This window comes from Lagenorhynchus albirostris, chromosome 6 (genome assembly GCF_949774975.1).
Source record: "Lagenorhynchus albirostris chromosome 6, mLagAlb1.1, whole genome shotgun sequence".
Classification (NCBI taxonomy): Eukaryota; Metazoa; Chordata; class Mammalia; order Artiodactyla; family Delphinidae; genus Lagenorhynchus; species Lagenorhynchus albirostris.
The window spans coordinates 43,364,155-43,380,082 of record NC_083100.1 but is presented as its reverse complement, the minus strand read 5'-3'; the positions used below and the strand labels follow the sequence as shown (position 1 = coordinate 43,380,082).

At 38.8% G+C, this 15,928-nt stretch overlaps 1 protein-coding gene across 3 annotated transcripts in view; it reads left to right on the top strand.

Moving 5' to 3' along the window:
- Positions 1-15,632, top strand: part of GLS (glutaminase) — a 78,236-nt gene extending 62,604 nt beyond the window's left edge. For all 3 annotated transcript variants that reach the window (XM_060152424.1, XM_060152428.1, XM_060152429.1), the window contains 4 exons: positions 8,708-8,769; positions 9,890-9,966; positions 10,055-10,118; positions 12,885-15,632. In XM_060152424.1, coding sequence (XP_060008407.1) covers positions 8,708-8,769; positions 9,890-9,966; positions 10,055-10,118; positions 12,885-13,041 — 360 coding nt within the window. In that variant the 3' untranslated portion in view covers positions 13,042-15,632. The remainder of the gene's footprint in view (positions 1-8,707; positions 8,770-9,889; positions 9,967-10,054; positions 10,119-12,884) is intronic.
- Positions 15,633-15,928: the final 296 nt, after the last annotated feature.

Here is a 15,928-nt window from a genome sequence, read left to right as displayed (position 1 = left end):
ACTCTTTGCTTTCAGTTTCTTTGACTCTTTGGAGTTTTGTGTACTCGTCTTTTTCGTTAATAATAATCGTAAATAAGCATGACATTTTATCATGCCAGAAGTGTGGCACCTTGTTTTCTGTCTGAACACGAATGTTAACTGATCTTCATAGACTTTTATAAATATTTATTTGCATAAGAGAGGAAGAAAACCAGGAAGATAGTGAATATAAATAAAACTTTGATAGTTGTCAGTGCAGTACAAATACTCTTAGGTCTGCCACATGGAAAAGGCACTTTTTGTTCTTCAAAGGAATAGCTGCCTTTGCCCTGCTTATTTCTCCTGTTTGCTGCTTGCTTCTTCATTAGAGTGCTGTTTGTCAGCCCACACAAAGATATGTTGTTAGCTACTTTTATACTCGGATATAAAAGGAGGGTTGCTTATGAGCCCATTGGTATCTTTAGACCATTCATTGGCATTTACCAGCAATAATATGAGCCACTGAGATAAGAAGTTTATTTGCTGCCAAGGCTGTAGCAGTCATACTTGCTCTATTCACATTAACCCAAAACTTGTATTTCATTTTTAGAGACTTAAACATAAAGAATGAAGATACTTTCTTTTTTCCCTTTTTGGTATTGATAGGCTGAATTGAATGATTTGTTTTGTTCCCTTATTTTCTCTTCAATTAAAAAAAGCACCTCAACAGAAAATTAGTATCTCTGATTTCCCTAGAAATTGTTTCTTAGTTGCTATTTTCTGATTTTCTATCACAACATATTTTAGTCTTGGTACCATATTGGTGAGGAAATCTCATCTCGGGTTTTGTTAGGAATCTCTTGGCCCAGTGGATACTGAGTAGAGGTTGAAAGAACACTGACCCTGGCGTCAGACAGACTGCGCCTGAGCCCTCATTCTGCCACTTACCAGCACTGTTACCTTGCTCAAGTTCCTTTGAATAATAACAGGGATGACAACAACAAAACACTTAGTTCAGTCCAGGAGAGTAGGTGCTATATATTAGCTATTTTGTCGTAAAAAATATGTAATCCTAATTATTTTGTCTTCATGGGTTGTGAGATTTCTTTGATATAATTGTGACTTCTTAGTTTAAGAGTAAGTAAATTTATTACAAATTAATGTACTCATTGAGAAATTTTGAAAATGGTAATGCTTAAGAGAGTTTATCACTTAGCTGACGGAGAGCAAAGTGCAGTGTTTGGAGCTGCCATTTTGAGGTTGTATTTTGTAAGTGAAATTTCTATACTCTCTTTTTAGAGTAAAATTTACTGTTTGATTTATTCTTCTCTACTAAAATTATAGTCTGAGAACCTCCTGCATTTGTGTAGAATTTTGGAAATGTGGTCATGAAATTGCTGAACTGTTATTCCTATAAAGGATTTTCTCTAATCCTCTGATCATGTCAGTTGGATTAGTTTTGTCTATATATAGCAAGAGTCGTCCCTCGGTATCCTTGGAGATTGGTTCCAGGATTCCTCCTTATCCCACCACAGATATTAAAATCCGAGGATGCTTACAGCCAGCCCTCTGTATTCCATATGCGGAACCCACGGGTATGGAAGGCCAACTATATATTAATAATTGGGTCTGAATAAGTCATTGGAAAGCTTAGGAACATGTGGCCTCATACTCAGACTGTCTCATCATAACTTTGTTTTACACATCCATACAAATGTTAAACTCAGCAGTAAGGGAAAGAGAGAATATCTTTGATCACGTACATGTTGTACAGGTTTATATTTCTAACCTTGTTGGCAAGTGGTTAATCTACATTTGCTGGAAATTTAAAGTTTTTCTTTAGCTACACTATACAGGCTTGTATTTTTTAACCTGACCTTAAGAAAAATATTTATAAAAGAAGGCTGAAAATTTATTTTCATTAAAAGGCTATAAAAGGCCAAGTTGGAGGTAAGCATTTAAAACAGAATTGGATCTGGAGTGATGATGGTTTATTTAACAGATGGAGAAGAGTATCCATTCCACAGCAACAGATACTGTAGTGAGCTAGAAATGAGAGAGCAGCTTACGTCAAACTGGACATAGTAGGAACAGAAGGATGGCTTTTCAGTTACCTGCTTTTTTTCGTTAAAGCCTTTCCAAAAGGACGAATTAGTCTCTGTATGAAGACAGAAACTAATGATGAAAAACAAGGGAAACCACAGTTTTGCAGCTGGTAATAGAATTGGAAATAAAATACTTGGAGTAAAGTGTCAAGCCAATGTATCCATCTTCCCTCCCTCCCTCCCTCCCTGCCTCATCTCTCTCCTCCTCTACCTTCTCCACTCCTGTCCTCCCATATTTCCTTCCTTCCTTCCTTCCAGTATTTTGGCAAAGGATCTTTATGGATTAAAGTTAAATTGCTATTTAGTCTTTTAGTTTACTTCTATCCTTTGGATACAGTCTGAGATCTATTAAGAATTGGAAATGTATCCCAGCTACATTACTAATTCATATGCTATATGACCTTGAGCCAAGACCTTTAACCTTAGTGGTAGTAATAAATATATTTTACAGCAAGCCTGTCAAAGATGTTTAAAAACGGTTATCATTTTTTATGTTGAATTTTTCAAGGTCATTCACTATAAATTACCATAAATACAAAGTACTATGCTTATGTAATTCTAAAAATTCCTACTTGTACAGAATTGGGGTATTTGGGAGGAAGATACAAAAGATACATAAGATACAAAATTCAACTTTTAAACAGGCTCAAAATAAGTAGAATGATAGGATTGGAGAGAGGAATGTCATGTTTTAGACTTGTAAAATTGGTATAATCTATAACTGCTTCTAGCTCTTTTGGGAAAAAAAGTATGATTTTGATATGCCAACCATGCCAGTGTTAAATGAACTCATATGAACTGTTACATTTTTGTTCCACTGTTGTCATAACTTTGTACAAATAAACTAAGATAAGGTTGTCTGGTTCTGGCAGGTTCCGATAAAGATATTTGATAAGGAAAATCTAGTAGTACTGGAAAATCTGCAAATAAAAGGAGAACTTAACATTTAATTTATAAATTTTTAGTGGCTACCTGCCCAAGTGAAGTTTCTTTTTGCTAGGCAGAGACATACATTAGACCTCAGAGTCCTTGATCTACATGGGGTACTGTTCTGCTGTATAAGCTCTGTTTCTTTGTACTGAGGAATGATTCATCAAAACACAGGCTCCATGCCTCTGGCAGCTACTGTTAGTTAACTCACTGTTTTCTGGACCCTGGCCTTCTTGACAGGTATTTCAAAATTAATATAACTCAAGTATCCATTGGGAAATTAGGAGAATGAGGCTTGATCAGTGGCTAGCACACCTACATCCTTTGCAACAGTTGGCTTGGAGTTGGATGAGTCATCTTATAGGTTGTCCTCTCCTTCAGTTTGGTTTGTCATAGCAGTCATTCCAGAGGGTGTGTCAGTTTGAGGAGTATTTATGGAACTCTTTTAACAGGCCACGAAGTGGACTGTCCCTAAGTGAAATAACACTCCATCTGCTGTCTCAAAACTGTTGAACTGTTCCATTGTCTTTCTTGGCATTCTACTCATAGCTCACTTCTTGATTTATGCAAACCTTAAAAATATAGGTGGCTACTTGCTAAAGAGGCATTCGTAGTTTTAGTTTTAAATGGTGCTTTGTGCATGTGCTGCCTCCTAGTGTTTTTCTGTCTTGGAGTGAATGACACATTTTATACTTCTCTGTGAGCTGAAACATGCTTGTGAATAAAGTGTTAGTAGTATACCCTCAAGAAATTGATTGTACCCTAAAATCAGCTTTTCTTGGGTCTCATTAATAAGGAATTTTCTTTTAGAGCTTTGGAAATAGTGAATAATTAAGTGACTAAGTGGTATATACGATATATAATAAAATATCTTCAAACTTGCTTGGTCTAAATACAGAATTTTAAAAAGGGATGTAGTTCATGCATACAGTAACTGAAATAGGTCAAGGATTTATTGCTTAGAAGGATAATATATTTTAAAGAGTAAGAACTATGGGTAGTTAATATATCAATGGTTTGCACATAAGAATTCTGGATTTCTCTTGAGTAGTGGGGGAGATAAGAAACACAAGTAAATATACCATATGTGATAGTGCCGTAGTGAGCAAATGTAATAGAGATGACTTCTGATTTAAGAGATTGGTGTAGGGCTCACAGAGAAGGGATTAAGAATAACACTGCAGTGAGAAATGGGTGGAGAAAAGGTACTTTCAGGAAATAAATAGTATGCACTATGGTTTAGTAGGAGCAGAAGGTATGTAACTGACGACTCCTTTTGGCACATGCTGTCACAAAGCACTATGTGGGTAACTGACAACAGGCTGCGTGGATAGTGAATGCTGGATGGGATGCTTGGGGGAAGGGGCTTTCAAGCTAGCCCTTGCAGGAAGGGAAGGATTTGATTAGGAATCTAGATGTTTCAAAGAAAGGAGCATAGGCACTAAGATAAAAACAAAACAAGGGTAGTGAGAGAGACCAGTTTTTTACTCTGTTGAAGTTGAGGTTTACACTGAAGAATCTTGAATGCAAGGCTAATGAATTTAAATTTTGTCAGGAATGATTTGGGGATTTTTTTTTTTTTTTTGGATACTCCCTTGCTGAGAAACCTTTAGTGGTTACAGCACCGTTTTGAGAAGATGATTAGACGTATGTGGGAAGGTTTTGGAGGGTGGAAGAAGGACTAGAAGCAGAGGCACCAGTTAGGAGGATTGAATAAATGTGGTAATGGTATTTGAAGAAGTAGAAGTCAAGGGAGGTAGAAGAATTAATAATGATTACAATTTAATCCCCAAATGCTGGTAGCAATTTGAATATTTGATGCTTCTGGGGAGAATATTGATTTAGTCAGTCAACACTGGTTAATTGAAATATAATTGACATATAACATTGTGTAAATTTAACTTGTACAGTGTGTTGATTTGAGTCAACCTATATTTAATGAGTACTTATGTGTGGTAGGCACTGTGGTTATAGTGGGGAAGAGAAAAGACAAGGTCTCTGCCCACTTGGACCGTATGTTTAGAAGGGGAGACAAGAAACGTGTGTGTGTGTGTGTGTGTGCGCGTGTGTGTGTGTATGTAAGTGTATATATGTCAGATAATGATAAGTCCTCTGAAGAGAAAAGCAAGATAAGGGATAAGGAGTGATGAAAAAGAGGGCAATGTTTTAGAGTCAGTGAGCTTACATTTGAGTAGAGACCTGAATGAAGTGAGGCGTGGAGGCTCCCCACTACCTGGGGAAAGAGCATCCCAGGCAGCAGCACAGCAAGTGTAGGCCCTGAGTGCCCCGAGGAAAGGCAAGAAGACACACCTGCCTGGAGAGAGCCGCAAGGGGCAGAGCGGTGGGGAATGAGATGCACAATGTAACCAGGGAACAGAGCATTTAGTGTCGTGAAAGCCATGGTAAGAAGTTTGGATTTTATTCTAGGTTTCACAGAAAGTCACTGGGAGTGCCACAACCTATGTTTTCAAAAGATCCCTGTGGCAGCAGAGTTGAACAAGTGGAACAGTTAGGAGGCAGAGTCTGCCAGGTGAGATAAGGCGGTGACTCAGAGCCTAGGGTGATAGTGATGGAGGTGGTAAGTGGTGGGATTCCAAATATATTTTGGAAGTGGAGCAAATGCTTTTGAGCTAGATGTGGGTTGTATGAAGTAGAATGCAGGAATACTCCCAGAGTCTATATGGTCGGTTTGCGTGAATTAGAAAAAGCTAGTTCTGCCTCTTGGTGTCAGCAGACCCTCTCAGCACGTTTCTGTGAAGAGGGCTCCCTTCCTCCCATAGACATACCTGGGCGCTGGGCACCAGAGGTAGGTGAGAGGAGCACGGGCTGAGTACGCCTACTTGGCCAAGCATCCCGGTGGGGGGCTCAGTCTGTGCCATCAAATGCAGCAGCCCTGGATCATGACTCAGTTTCTGGCCTCAGCAACTGGATGAATTGTAGTGTCATCCCAGAATGAGGGACTGTGCAAGAGGAGCTAACTTGGGGTGAGGGAAGGTGGTGGAAATCAAATTCTAATTCGAGCAGTGTCAAGTAGGCAGATGGATGTGGACTTTTGGAGGCCAGGCCGTTGGGGCTACAGAGAGGTTTGCTCTCTGTAGTTTGAAGTGACAGCATGACGAGCAAGTGGAGCTGTAGAATTAGGGTTTAGGAATAGAGATTTAGATTAAAGATGTGTATCGGGAAGTCATTCCGCCCAAAGGGATATATGAAACCTTTGAGGGAAATTACGTTGAAAAACAAGAAGTACGGAGACTGCCTTTGGGGTGTTATCAGGCAGTGGAAAGTGGGAAATGATTCTGCAAAGCAGTCAACAGGAGGAAGACCCTGGTAATCAGCATTATGGAAGACAAGGAGTGAGGGCGGGGCATGTTGGAGAGGTCAGAAAGGATCAGGGCTAAGGAAGGCTGCTGAAGCTTTTGAGGGAACTACTGAGAGGTAATAGTGGGTATGAAGGTAATTTGCAGGGAATTAAAAATATAACCTACTTTCAGAAAACATGCACTGAAAGGGGGTAACAATGGGGTTATATATTGGTTTTTCAAAATAGGATGGTTGTGTCCTTATTAAGGCAGAGATGAGGGAACCAGTAAAGGAGGAAAGGAAGAGAGAATAGGTATTCAAAGCCGATGTTTTGCATAATAGAGGAAGGAGAGATGGAAACAATTTATCATCAGTAAAGTTGTGGTTAGGGGTCATATGTTTTGGGGGTCACCACTGGTATTAAAGGTCTGAATAAAGTATAAAAGGGAACCAATAAGAGAAAAAATGGTCAAGCAGTGATGAGAGACCAGTTGGAAATATGGAGAATCATTTGTAATAGCCCATAGTGTTTTTCTGTGGGCCCAAGGGCATTAGGGAATTGAGAATTCCAAATTTATCCAATTTTTAAACGTTAAGGGCACCTGAAACCGTGGTTCATGACCCAGAAGAGTGCATATCAAAATCACCTGGAGACTTTTTTCAAAATATTGTATCCCCTAAAATGTGTCAAATTGAGGTGTGGGAATAGGACGACTAGAAATGGGAGGAGAGATGCTTACATACACTTTTAAAACATTCTGGGTGATTCTGTTAAACTCCCACCCGCATTGAGAAAACTGTTCCTGACTTGGGGTTAGTAGGAAAGTGACAGAGTGCAGGCTGGGCAGGAGTAGTAAAGGGTAGCCCAAAGGGAAGCTAATGGACTGAAAGATTAAGAGTAAGGCTTTTTGGAGTGATCTCAAAAATAACAGTAAGTAGCAGTAAAATTTGGGGGGTGTGCTCAGCTGGTTAAGTTCCTGTACTGCAGAACTTTTCATGTACATACAAAAGGCTCTGTATCTCCAAGAAGGGGATTTAATATTTTAAGAAAATAGCTGATCACGGAACCCTTTTTTTCATGGCACCTTTGTGAACTAGTTTCTGCAGAACACATTTTGAAAATGCTGAATTAGGGAAGTCCAGCAATGGTTAGTTCCAGTTCGATTTAAAAGTTCACAGGTTGTGGGAAAGGGAAGCTGTAGTGGAAAGGTAGAATGTCCAGGTTAAGATCTAGATCTTCCAGGGCTGTGGCTTTGTTTGGGGACAGCTGGGTTACTTTCCATCCCTCCAGGTAAACTGTTTTCTACCACTGAGTCCAATATCAGTTGGATCATCAGTATGAATGTTGAAGTTGCAAAGTTTAAGACAAAAGTGGGGATTTATGAAGTATTTACAAACAGTGTATGTTCAATAGTTTGGTTTCTCAAAAACAGGGTTGGATGGTCTTTATGAAAGCCGACCCAAATCCAGTGGCCTTTAGGATAACTAGCCTCTTCCTTAATTAGTGACAAGAAAGTGGATAATATCAAAAGAAGATACACTTTGAATTCTTGGAGCACTCAATGTCAGTGACTTAATTTTTTGGGAGTCTATCCACCTTTTGGGCCGAGGCAGTGTCACAGGCTCTGAGAATGCCCCCATTGGTACTGCCTGGCCATTGAACTGAAGACTGCCTTTCCAGTGAAGTATAGTTCACTGAAGTGTAGTAAGTTTGAGATGATTAATACTGAATGTTGTTGCTGAAGATTTCCAAAGAAGCCAGTGATTGGTGAGGACAGGGATTGTTGGCAGGGATTAGACATTTATATAGCATGACTTAGTTTTTAATAAGGATGTGATGTGAATTTTATGAGTATACAAGTCAGCTCCCACCACTGAGACATACTAAATGAGAAAGCTTCCAATTTTCAGTTGCCCCAACTATGTGTGTTTCACAGGTCAGAAGTTTCCATTCTTTTGTGCCAGTTGATATCATTCCATTCCTTCCCTCATGTCTCTTTATTGTTGGATTTCCCCTCATAATCGTCTTTTTTTTTTTTTCCCTTCGGTACGTGGGCCTCTCACTGTTGTGGCCTCTCCCATTGCGGAGCACAGGCTCAGCGGCCATGGCTCACGGGCCCAGCCGCTCCGCGGCATGTGGGATCTTCCCGTACCGGGGCACGAACCCGTGTCCCCTGCATCAGCAGACGGACTCTCAACCACTGCGCCACCAGGGAAGCCCCATAATCGTCTATTTAAAAAGAAAAAAAACACACATGTGTTCTTTGTGATTACAGCAGTATACTTAGGATAAATTTTTGTGTGTGACCCAGCTGAAGTGTTCAGACCACATGGAAGTCACTTACCTGGTGACAGTTGTACATTCTATGTATTTATTTTCCCCTGTGGATACCTCAACTTTCTTTTCTTCACAGGTAAAGTCGGTGATAAACCTTTTGTTTGCTGCGTATACTGGAGATGTATCTGCACTTCGAAGGTATGTTAACAGGGTGGGTGAGCATATGGCTTACAGATGTTTATGAAGTTGCTTCTGGGCAAAGGGCCACTTTAAAGCTAAATAAAGTCTCACTTCCATTTCCCTCTAATAAAAATGATCCAAAGTTATATTAAGTTCCCACTTCCAGTGCCTTAGTCTCGCTGTACAGTCTTTCCTTTTCAACCTCCTATAAAAGCCCAGTCCTCTGTTTTCCCAAGTGGTAACTGTTCAATTAATCTGGCTAATTGGTATTAGTGTTTTACTGGAATTGGACAATGACTTTTCAATCCCCATCTACCCACCACTCTCCATCTTTGGAGGTGAGGGGGGTGGGCAAATAGGGGTGTTTGGTGTTCTGCAGATCCCCAGTGTTGGAAAGGTCATATAGGACTGTATACTTAACATAAGGTCTCTTGTAGAGAGTTGCAGCTGAACTTTAAGGTGGAAAAATGTCTATGCTTAATTTCCACCTTCATTTTAAAGTGTGATTAGTACTTGCATCAGCAGTATTGTATTATAAACTTTAAAGCTGCTAAGAGACTAGATCTTAATTATTCTCACAAAAAAGAAATGAAAATTATGCCCCATGAATATTTGCCAACACTACAGTGGTAATCGTCTTGCAATACATAAATGTATCAAATCAACATGTTGTATACCTTAAACTCACATACCTTTATTTCAATAAAAATGTGCACTTTATTTTTTTTAATTTTAAAGTCTGATTAGTACTTGTAGACTGTAAAATGTTAAAGAATGGGAGCCTTAGTGAAAACATTTAACTTTAGTATAGTTGTTAGTTTCTTGCCCTTCCGAGGCACAAATTTAGGGTATCGTTGTGCCACCATTCTTGAGGTTTGGACAATAATGTAATGAAGCTTAATTCTGTGAGAGATGGTGAACATTTCCTCTTACCCAAAAAGAGCAAAGCTAAGGAAGAACGGTGAAGTGGCATTTACTCAAGGTGTCTGTGTACTGGTTGAACAGGGTGTCCCATTAGTGAGCCTGGTGAAGGATGACACCTTTCTCACAGGACCTTAGACTGAACTGATGGAGGAAATGTTACAAAAGTGAATTAAATTTTTTATATGATGAATAGCTATACTTAACAAATTTTCAGATTTGCTTTGTCAGCCATGGACATGGAACAGCGAGACTACGATTCTAGAACAGCACTCCATGTAGCTGCTGCAGAGGGTAATATATGAGCCACTCATTTATTAATTTTTTTTGAGACTTTATTTCTACTTAATACTAAAACCTGCTTGTTTTGTTTTCGATGTAGGTCATGTTGAAGTTGTTAAATTTTTGCTGGAAGCCTGCAAAGTAAATCCTTTCCCCAAGGACAGGTGAGCCGTTAAGTTACTTTCTAACATATAGTTGGCAAGCCAGTGTTTTATCATGCAGGGCTCTAATAGTTAGATGGTGGTATATTTAAATCCACTACGTATATGTTGGAGTCATTATTGAACTTGCTGTGGAGCCTTATAAAGGCAACCAACAAAACCTTGTTTCTGTTCAGTAGCTCATTCTCTCTCCCATATCCTCTTCCTTACCTAAGGAAGTTCTCTTAGAATTTTCTTGGTTAGTCTGTCAGTCATTGTATTGTATGAAGAAAACAATTCCTGTTGTCTGGAAAGATAAAATAGGAATTTTATCCTCATGGGCCTTTTGACTACACAGGGTAGACAAGATAAACATTTGCAGGGGCATATGCAATATGTGTAAGGAGATTACTGTTACAGACCTCTAAAATGAATATATTGGAGTTTGTTGAAATTCCTGGATTTGGTTGGAGTCAGTTTTAGAAAGCTTCATGGAAGTTGAATTTTAACCAGTGCTTTGGGGAAGACATGAGATTTGAGGGCACAGAAGGAAGAGAAGGGCACTCCAGACAGAGTGGGAGAAATATGCCTGGAATATGTTCTGCTCCTCTCCTCTCCCTTCTGGTCCACATGGAAAATTGACATTCATCCTGCGGTAAAATACTGTTCACAAAGTGGATAGCCAAGGGAGGGGTAAGAGTGCAGCTTACATATATGCATATGCTTAAAGTAAAGCCTGTACTAATATACTGGCATGTTATATAACTGGAGTTACATAACTGGATGAGTCAGTGAGTAATGAGAATAAAGGTTTAGAAGAATGGAAAAAAAATATTTGGTGGGAGAGGTTTGATACTTATGATTAGGAGTTTGGGTATTTGAGGACAATTTGAAGTAAGTTTGGAGCAAGTTGATTATTCTCTAGCTATTAGATCTTTCTGTTTTAGTAAGGTTTTACTATTTTTTAAATTAGTGGTTTGGGTTTTATTAGCTCAGCTTGCAAGATATGCAGAAAAGTTATGGCATCAGTGTCTGAAAACTGTTAGCAATTTTGTAAGTACGGTAACACTTTGATTACCTAAAATCATGATCTTTATTGGCAATATTCTAAAACCTCATGTTAGGGTGACAATTCTCCCTTTTATCCTCAAATGTAATGCCCATACCAGCTCTTTCTAGAGCAAGAAACTGAAGAGAGTGTTTTCCCCTGCCCCTAGTATTTATAATCCCAAGTAAAACGCTATTTACAGGCTGGAAATATTTACTGTGCTTTGCATGTTGAAGGATCAAAATGTTTTGTTGTGGTTTTTGCCTTACATTGGCCCCTAGGAATGTGAAAGCAGAAACACCCATCTGAGAGGCAAAAGTTAGCTCAGTAACTAACTTGGTAACTGAGTATTCATGATTTGAGAATGTAAGCTAGACCGACACGTCTTCTTTCTCTATTTCATAGAATCGGTGTCACCTCAAATTGTAAAACAGGCTTGAGCAGATTTAGTGTATACTTTAGAGCTGATACTTTGCATTACTTCACGGAAAAGAAGCGTTGTAAAAAAAAAAAAGATAACTTGCAGTTAACATTCAGTTTTTCCAGAAAGACAGATAATTATATGCTGTAGATGATTGAAAAGTCACCCCACCTCCCGGTTTCAGGCCACTGACTCCCTAACTTAATGAAGGCCAATGTAGAAGTAAAAGGCAACTTAATTCAGCAGTTTTTTGAGAAGCACAGAGATACACATAAAATGTTACTTACCTGATTTTAAAAATTAAGAACAGGTTACCAAACTTTATTCAAAAATATTTTTTAAATGAGATTGTTTTAAAAACCTTTGAGTTCCATATTGGGGCCCCACTGAGAAGGTAAAAGGTTAAGAACAAAGAAAGAAGGAAAACCAGAAGCTGGTGAGAGTGGCATGTGAAAAAGTGGAGTCAGAGAGCCTGGTAGCCATGGAGAAGTTAAGTGACATAGAGAGTGGATGAGAAGAGAAGCTTAATAGTTTGTGAAGTACTAGGGAGCTAATTATCATGCTCTGTCATTTACTTGGGTTGTGCTTTACAGTGCTGGCTCCTCTTTCAAAAGGCTAATTAGCTGATTAACCGCTGCTGGCAACTCTTCCTTTCTTCTTATCTCCAGTCTTCATCTAGATGACTAAAGAGCACAGCTCAGAAACACACTTCCCAGGGAAAGGGTAGTTGTTCTTCTGGTTGTGCAGTGGTCCAATTGAGCCCCTGGAGTCCCATCCTTACCACAGATGAGGAAAATGTCAGTTCCTCTGAGGCCAGTCTTGCTCCTCCAAAGTATATTTGAGCCCTAATAAGACCGTGGTTATTACCAGACTTCTGAGATTTACTGTGATTTTACATTGACAGGAACACACATTTTCTACCAAAGGCTAGGGTGATAGATGCTACAGAGCTGATTTTTCTTTGAACATTCTATTTAAAGAATGATCCTTGGGGCTTTCCATGAAGTTAAAGTTTAGAAATACTAGAGTCTATCTTATCTGTCAACACTAGAACTTCCCATTCATAAGCACTTAGATAATGTGAACAAGACCCTTTTGCAGAAGGTAGTTTTCTCTTCCTCCCCATATCCCAAGTTGTCTCCAAGACCACTTTTTGGATTATAAATCCCTTTCTGCATTTCTTCAATATTACTTGTAATATTGCTTAAACAGCTAAATGTGAATGGCCCTTTAACCGGCATTTAAAATCTAAGAATGCTGGATTATCATCTTTGTACAGAAATTATCTAATGACCCAGTCCATGCTGTGCTACTTGTTTAGGTGGAATAACACTCCCATGGATGAAGCGCTGCACTTTGGACACCATGATGTATTTAAAATCCTGCAGGAATACCAAGTCCAGTACACGCCTCAAGGAGATTCCGACAACGGAAAGGAGAACCAAACCGTCCATAAGAATCTGGATGGATTGTTATAATGGTCTTAAGCCCAAGATTTAAATCACTTACCTATTTAATTGTGGAAAATGATTATGAAGAACATGTGTATTTCTATCTGGTAGTGATGTATATTTTACAACATTTGTCATTTCAGTGTTACTGGAGTTTTCTTCATTGTGCACACAGGACAAATCTGATCTCTTTGGGAAAAAATAGAAATAAAACAATCTCCCTCCATAATGTGAGCAATATTTACCTCGCACATTGTATAATTTGATGTAAAAGAAACAGTTACCAATGCTAGCTTAACTGTGTGGTCTTCGTGATTTATTTTTGTGTATTGTGTGACTTTTCAATTTATGGTGATGATCTGCTGATATGCATTTATAAATTAAACTCTGTTGTACAGTCTGTCCAAATGGGTCAAGGCTGCCTTTAGAAGCAAAACTGTATGATTTTCATGACTTCAACTATGTATTTAGTTTGAGTGTTTGAACAGTTATATGCACCTATGGTTATGTGTTTGAAATATCGCCTGTCACCCTAGGTTCATGATGTGACTCTTTAAAAATTATAATAGTTAATAACTATTAGTAGGACAGACCAATTCTGACTAGATTTTATCAGGGAATCTGTTTAAGATATGTTTGGTGATCAAAACAATGTGTGAATGTAGTTAAAATAATTTTTGAAATAATTTCCTTTTTCTATATCCCCTTAGACCAGCCTCTCTTCCCAGATGTTTAGCTATTTGCCTCTTTCCTTTAGCTGGGAAAGTGGGTGCTGGCATACTATGCAGTTTTCATGTTTTCCACAATAAATCAGAAAACGCCTCATGTACCTGGCATCCGAGCTGTGACTATGCCATTTGTCTACAGGAGATGAACCAGAGACAAATTACTAAGCTAAGTACAAATTAGTCAAATTTATCAGCCAATAAAAGGAAGGGATGTGCTACTTCAGCTCTTTAAGAAGATATTTTTCAGCTTTCAGGATCAAGATAAATTCAGAAGTGCTCTAAGCTACCAAAGTTATTATGAAGGTATGGGAACGGCTACAAATAACATTTGTTTTTAAACCTGTCATTAAGAGTCTGCATCAAGATATTTGTTCTATTTGGGGGATCACTAGATCACTCCAGTTTTCTCCTGATTTTCTACCATATATTTTTTGTGGACTTTAGAGTTAATAATAAGAAAAGGCCATTTCATTTTAAATCGAGACCCATCGTTTGTCTTGCAGAGGAACTGCACACATACGTTATCCTGTCATACTCAGAGGTAAAAGGGTATGTTAATAAGGACTTCTGATATTAAGCACACACACAGGCACACACACACACACACACACACACTCACAAATGGACTTCTTTGAAGCTGTGTTTAATGAAATGTGCAGAACCCTCAACTACATGAATACTGGTTGTTTCATTAATATAGCAAATTCCTTTTTTTTTTTTTTTTTTTCCTTTTCTATCAGCACACACTCTGCTTCCAAGCTTTATCGTGCCTAATGGCTCCTTTCCCACTCCAGCAGCCTCCAAGTGTTTTGATTATTGCTTCCAGTCTAAATCAGTGACTTCAGCCATTGCCCCCTTATTAACCTAGATGTGTTCTTTTGGTGGAACACGGCCGGTGTTCCTTAACTGAGCTGCATCAGGCATGAAGCCATTCTCGTGTGTGTGCTTCTGTGGGGAGTATGGTGGGTGGGTGTCCAGCCCTGCTGCTGTGTTCCTGCCTCATGGATCTACCAAGACATGCAGACAGGTGGTATATGTAAAACGCTGCAGAGGAACGGCATTATTCCCAAAGATATTATGGGGCAGACACTCTTTAATAGAAATCAACTGAAATAACTGCTCCAACAGCAGCTTGCTCTGTGTGATTTAAATGAAACATTAAGATGGTTCAATTACACAGCTTAAAGATTACCAATGATTCTGAGGCTTTTCTCTAATAAAAAGAGGTTCTAACTATTATTTGGGAACAAAGAGTTTTCATCTTTTCTCAGATTGTAACTATTTTGTGAAATCTTTGTGGTTTAGTTAAATGTGCCCTTACTTACCCATGAGGTTATTTATGACTGTACACTGGTTCCTGTTCTGGCTGTTCGCTGTTGGCTGGTGATAATAATGAGTACATTTGATTTCAATGCTTTTAACTGTGCTGTTAACTGCTGCCATCAGTATACTCCAAAGATCTCTCTGTTTGGGCTTTAGGATCATACGTGCTTTTTCTGTACCACAGAGCTCTATATGGTGGTGTTTATTTAAAGCTTTGTATACACTGTTGTTTTTGCTGGTCTCAGTTCTAATTATCATCTCATCTTTGAGTGTAATGTGCTGTACCCCACTGCTGCCCCACACTGCCCTTTAGCTGCAGAGCTGGATTAGCTATCAACCGTTTAATGCTGTTACCTGCTTGGCAGGGAATGAATGACCTGATGTTGGATTTAGATTCTTCCTGGGGATTGTACAGCTATGAATGTATTTGCTTCCAGAACCTCCCAAAGTGAATCTAATCTTAAAACTGTAAGTTGTAAGTATTCTGAAATTGGAAAATATTTATTTTAAATGAAATTAGGTAGTGTTGCTTTTTACAGCTTAATAAATACATGTATCAAAAAGAAATGAAAATGAATTTTTTTAAAGGTTTTCTCATATCACTGGGTTGGGAACTCCACTGAACACAGGAACTATGTCGAGGCATTTTTAATGCCTTCCGTGGACCAGGTACTATGCACGGTGTCCAGTGGGGTTACCTCAATGACTAAGATGAAAATTCTGTAAGCAGTTCATCCCTGAAGGTGAGAAGACAGGCAGGCATGTGTCTAGTCCTCTTAGAAGCTAACACTATCCTTTTACAGTTAGGAGGTGCTCAGTAAATATTTGCTGCATTGAATCTTGCACTAGGAGGGTTCTAACCT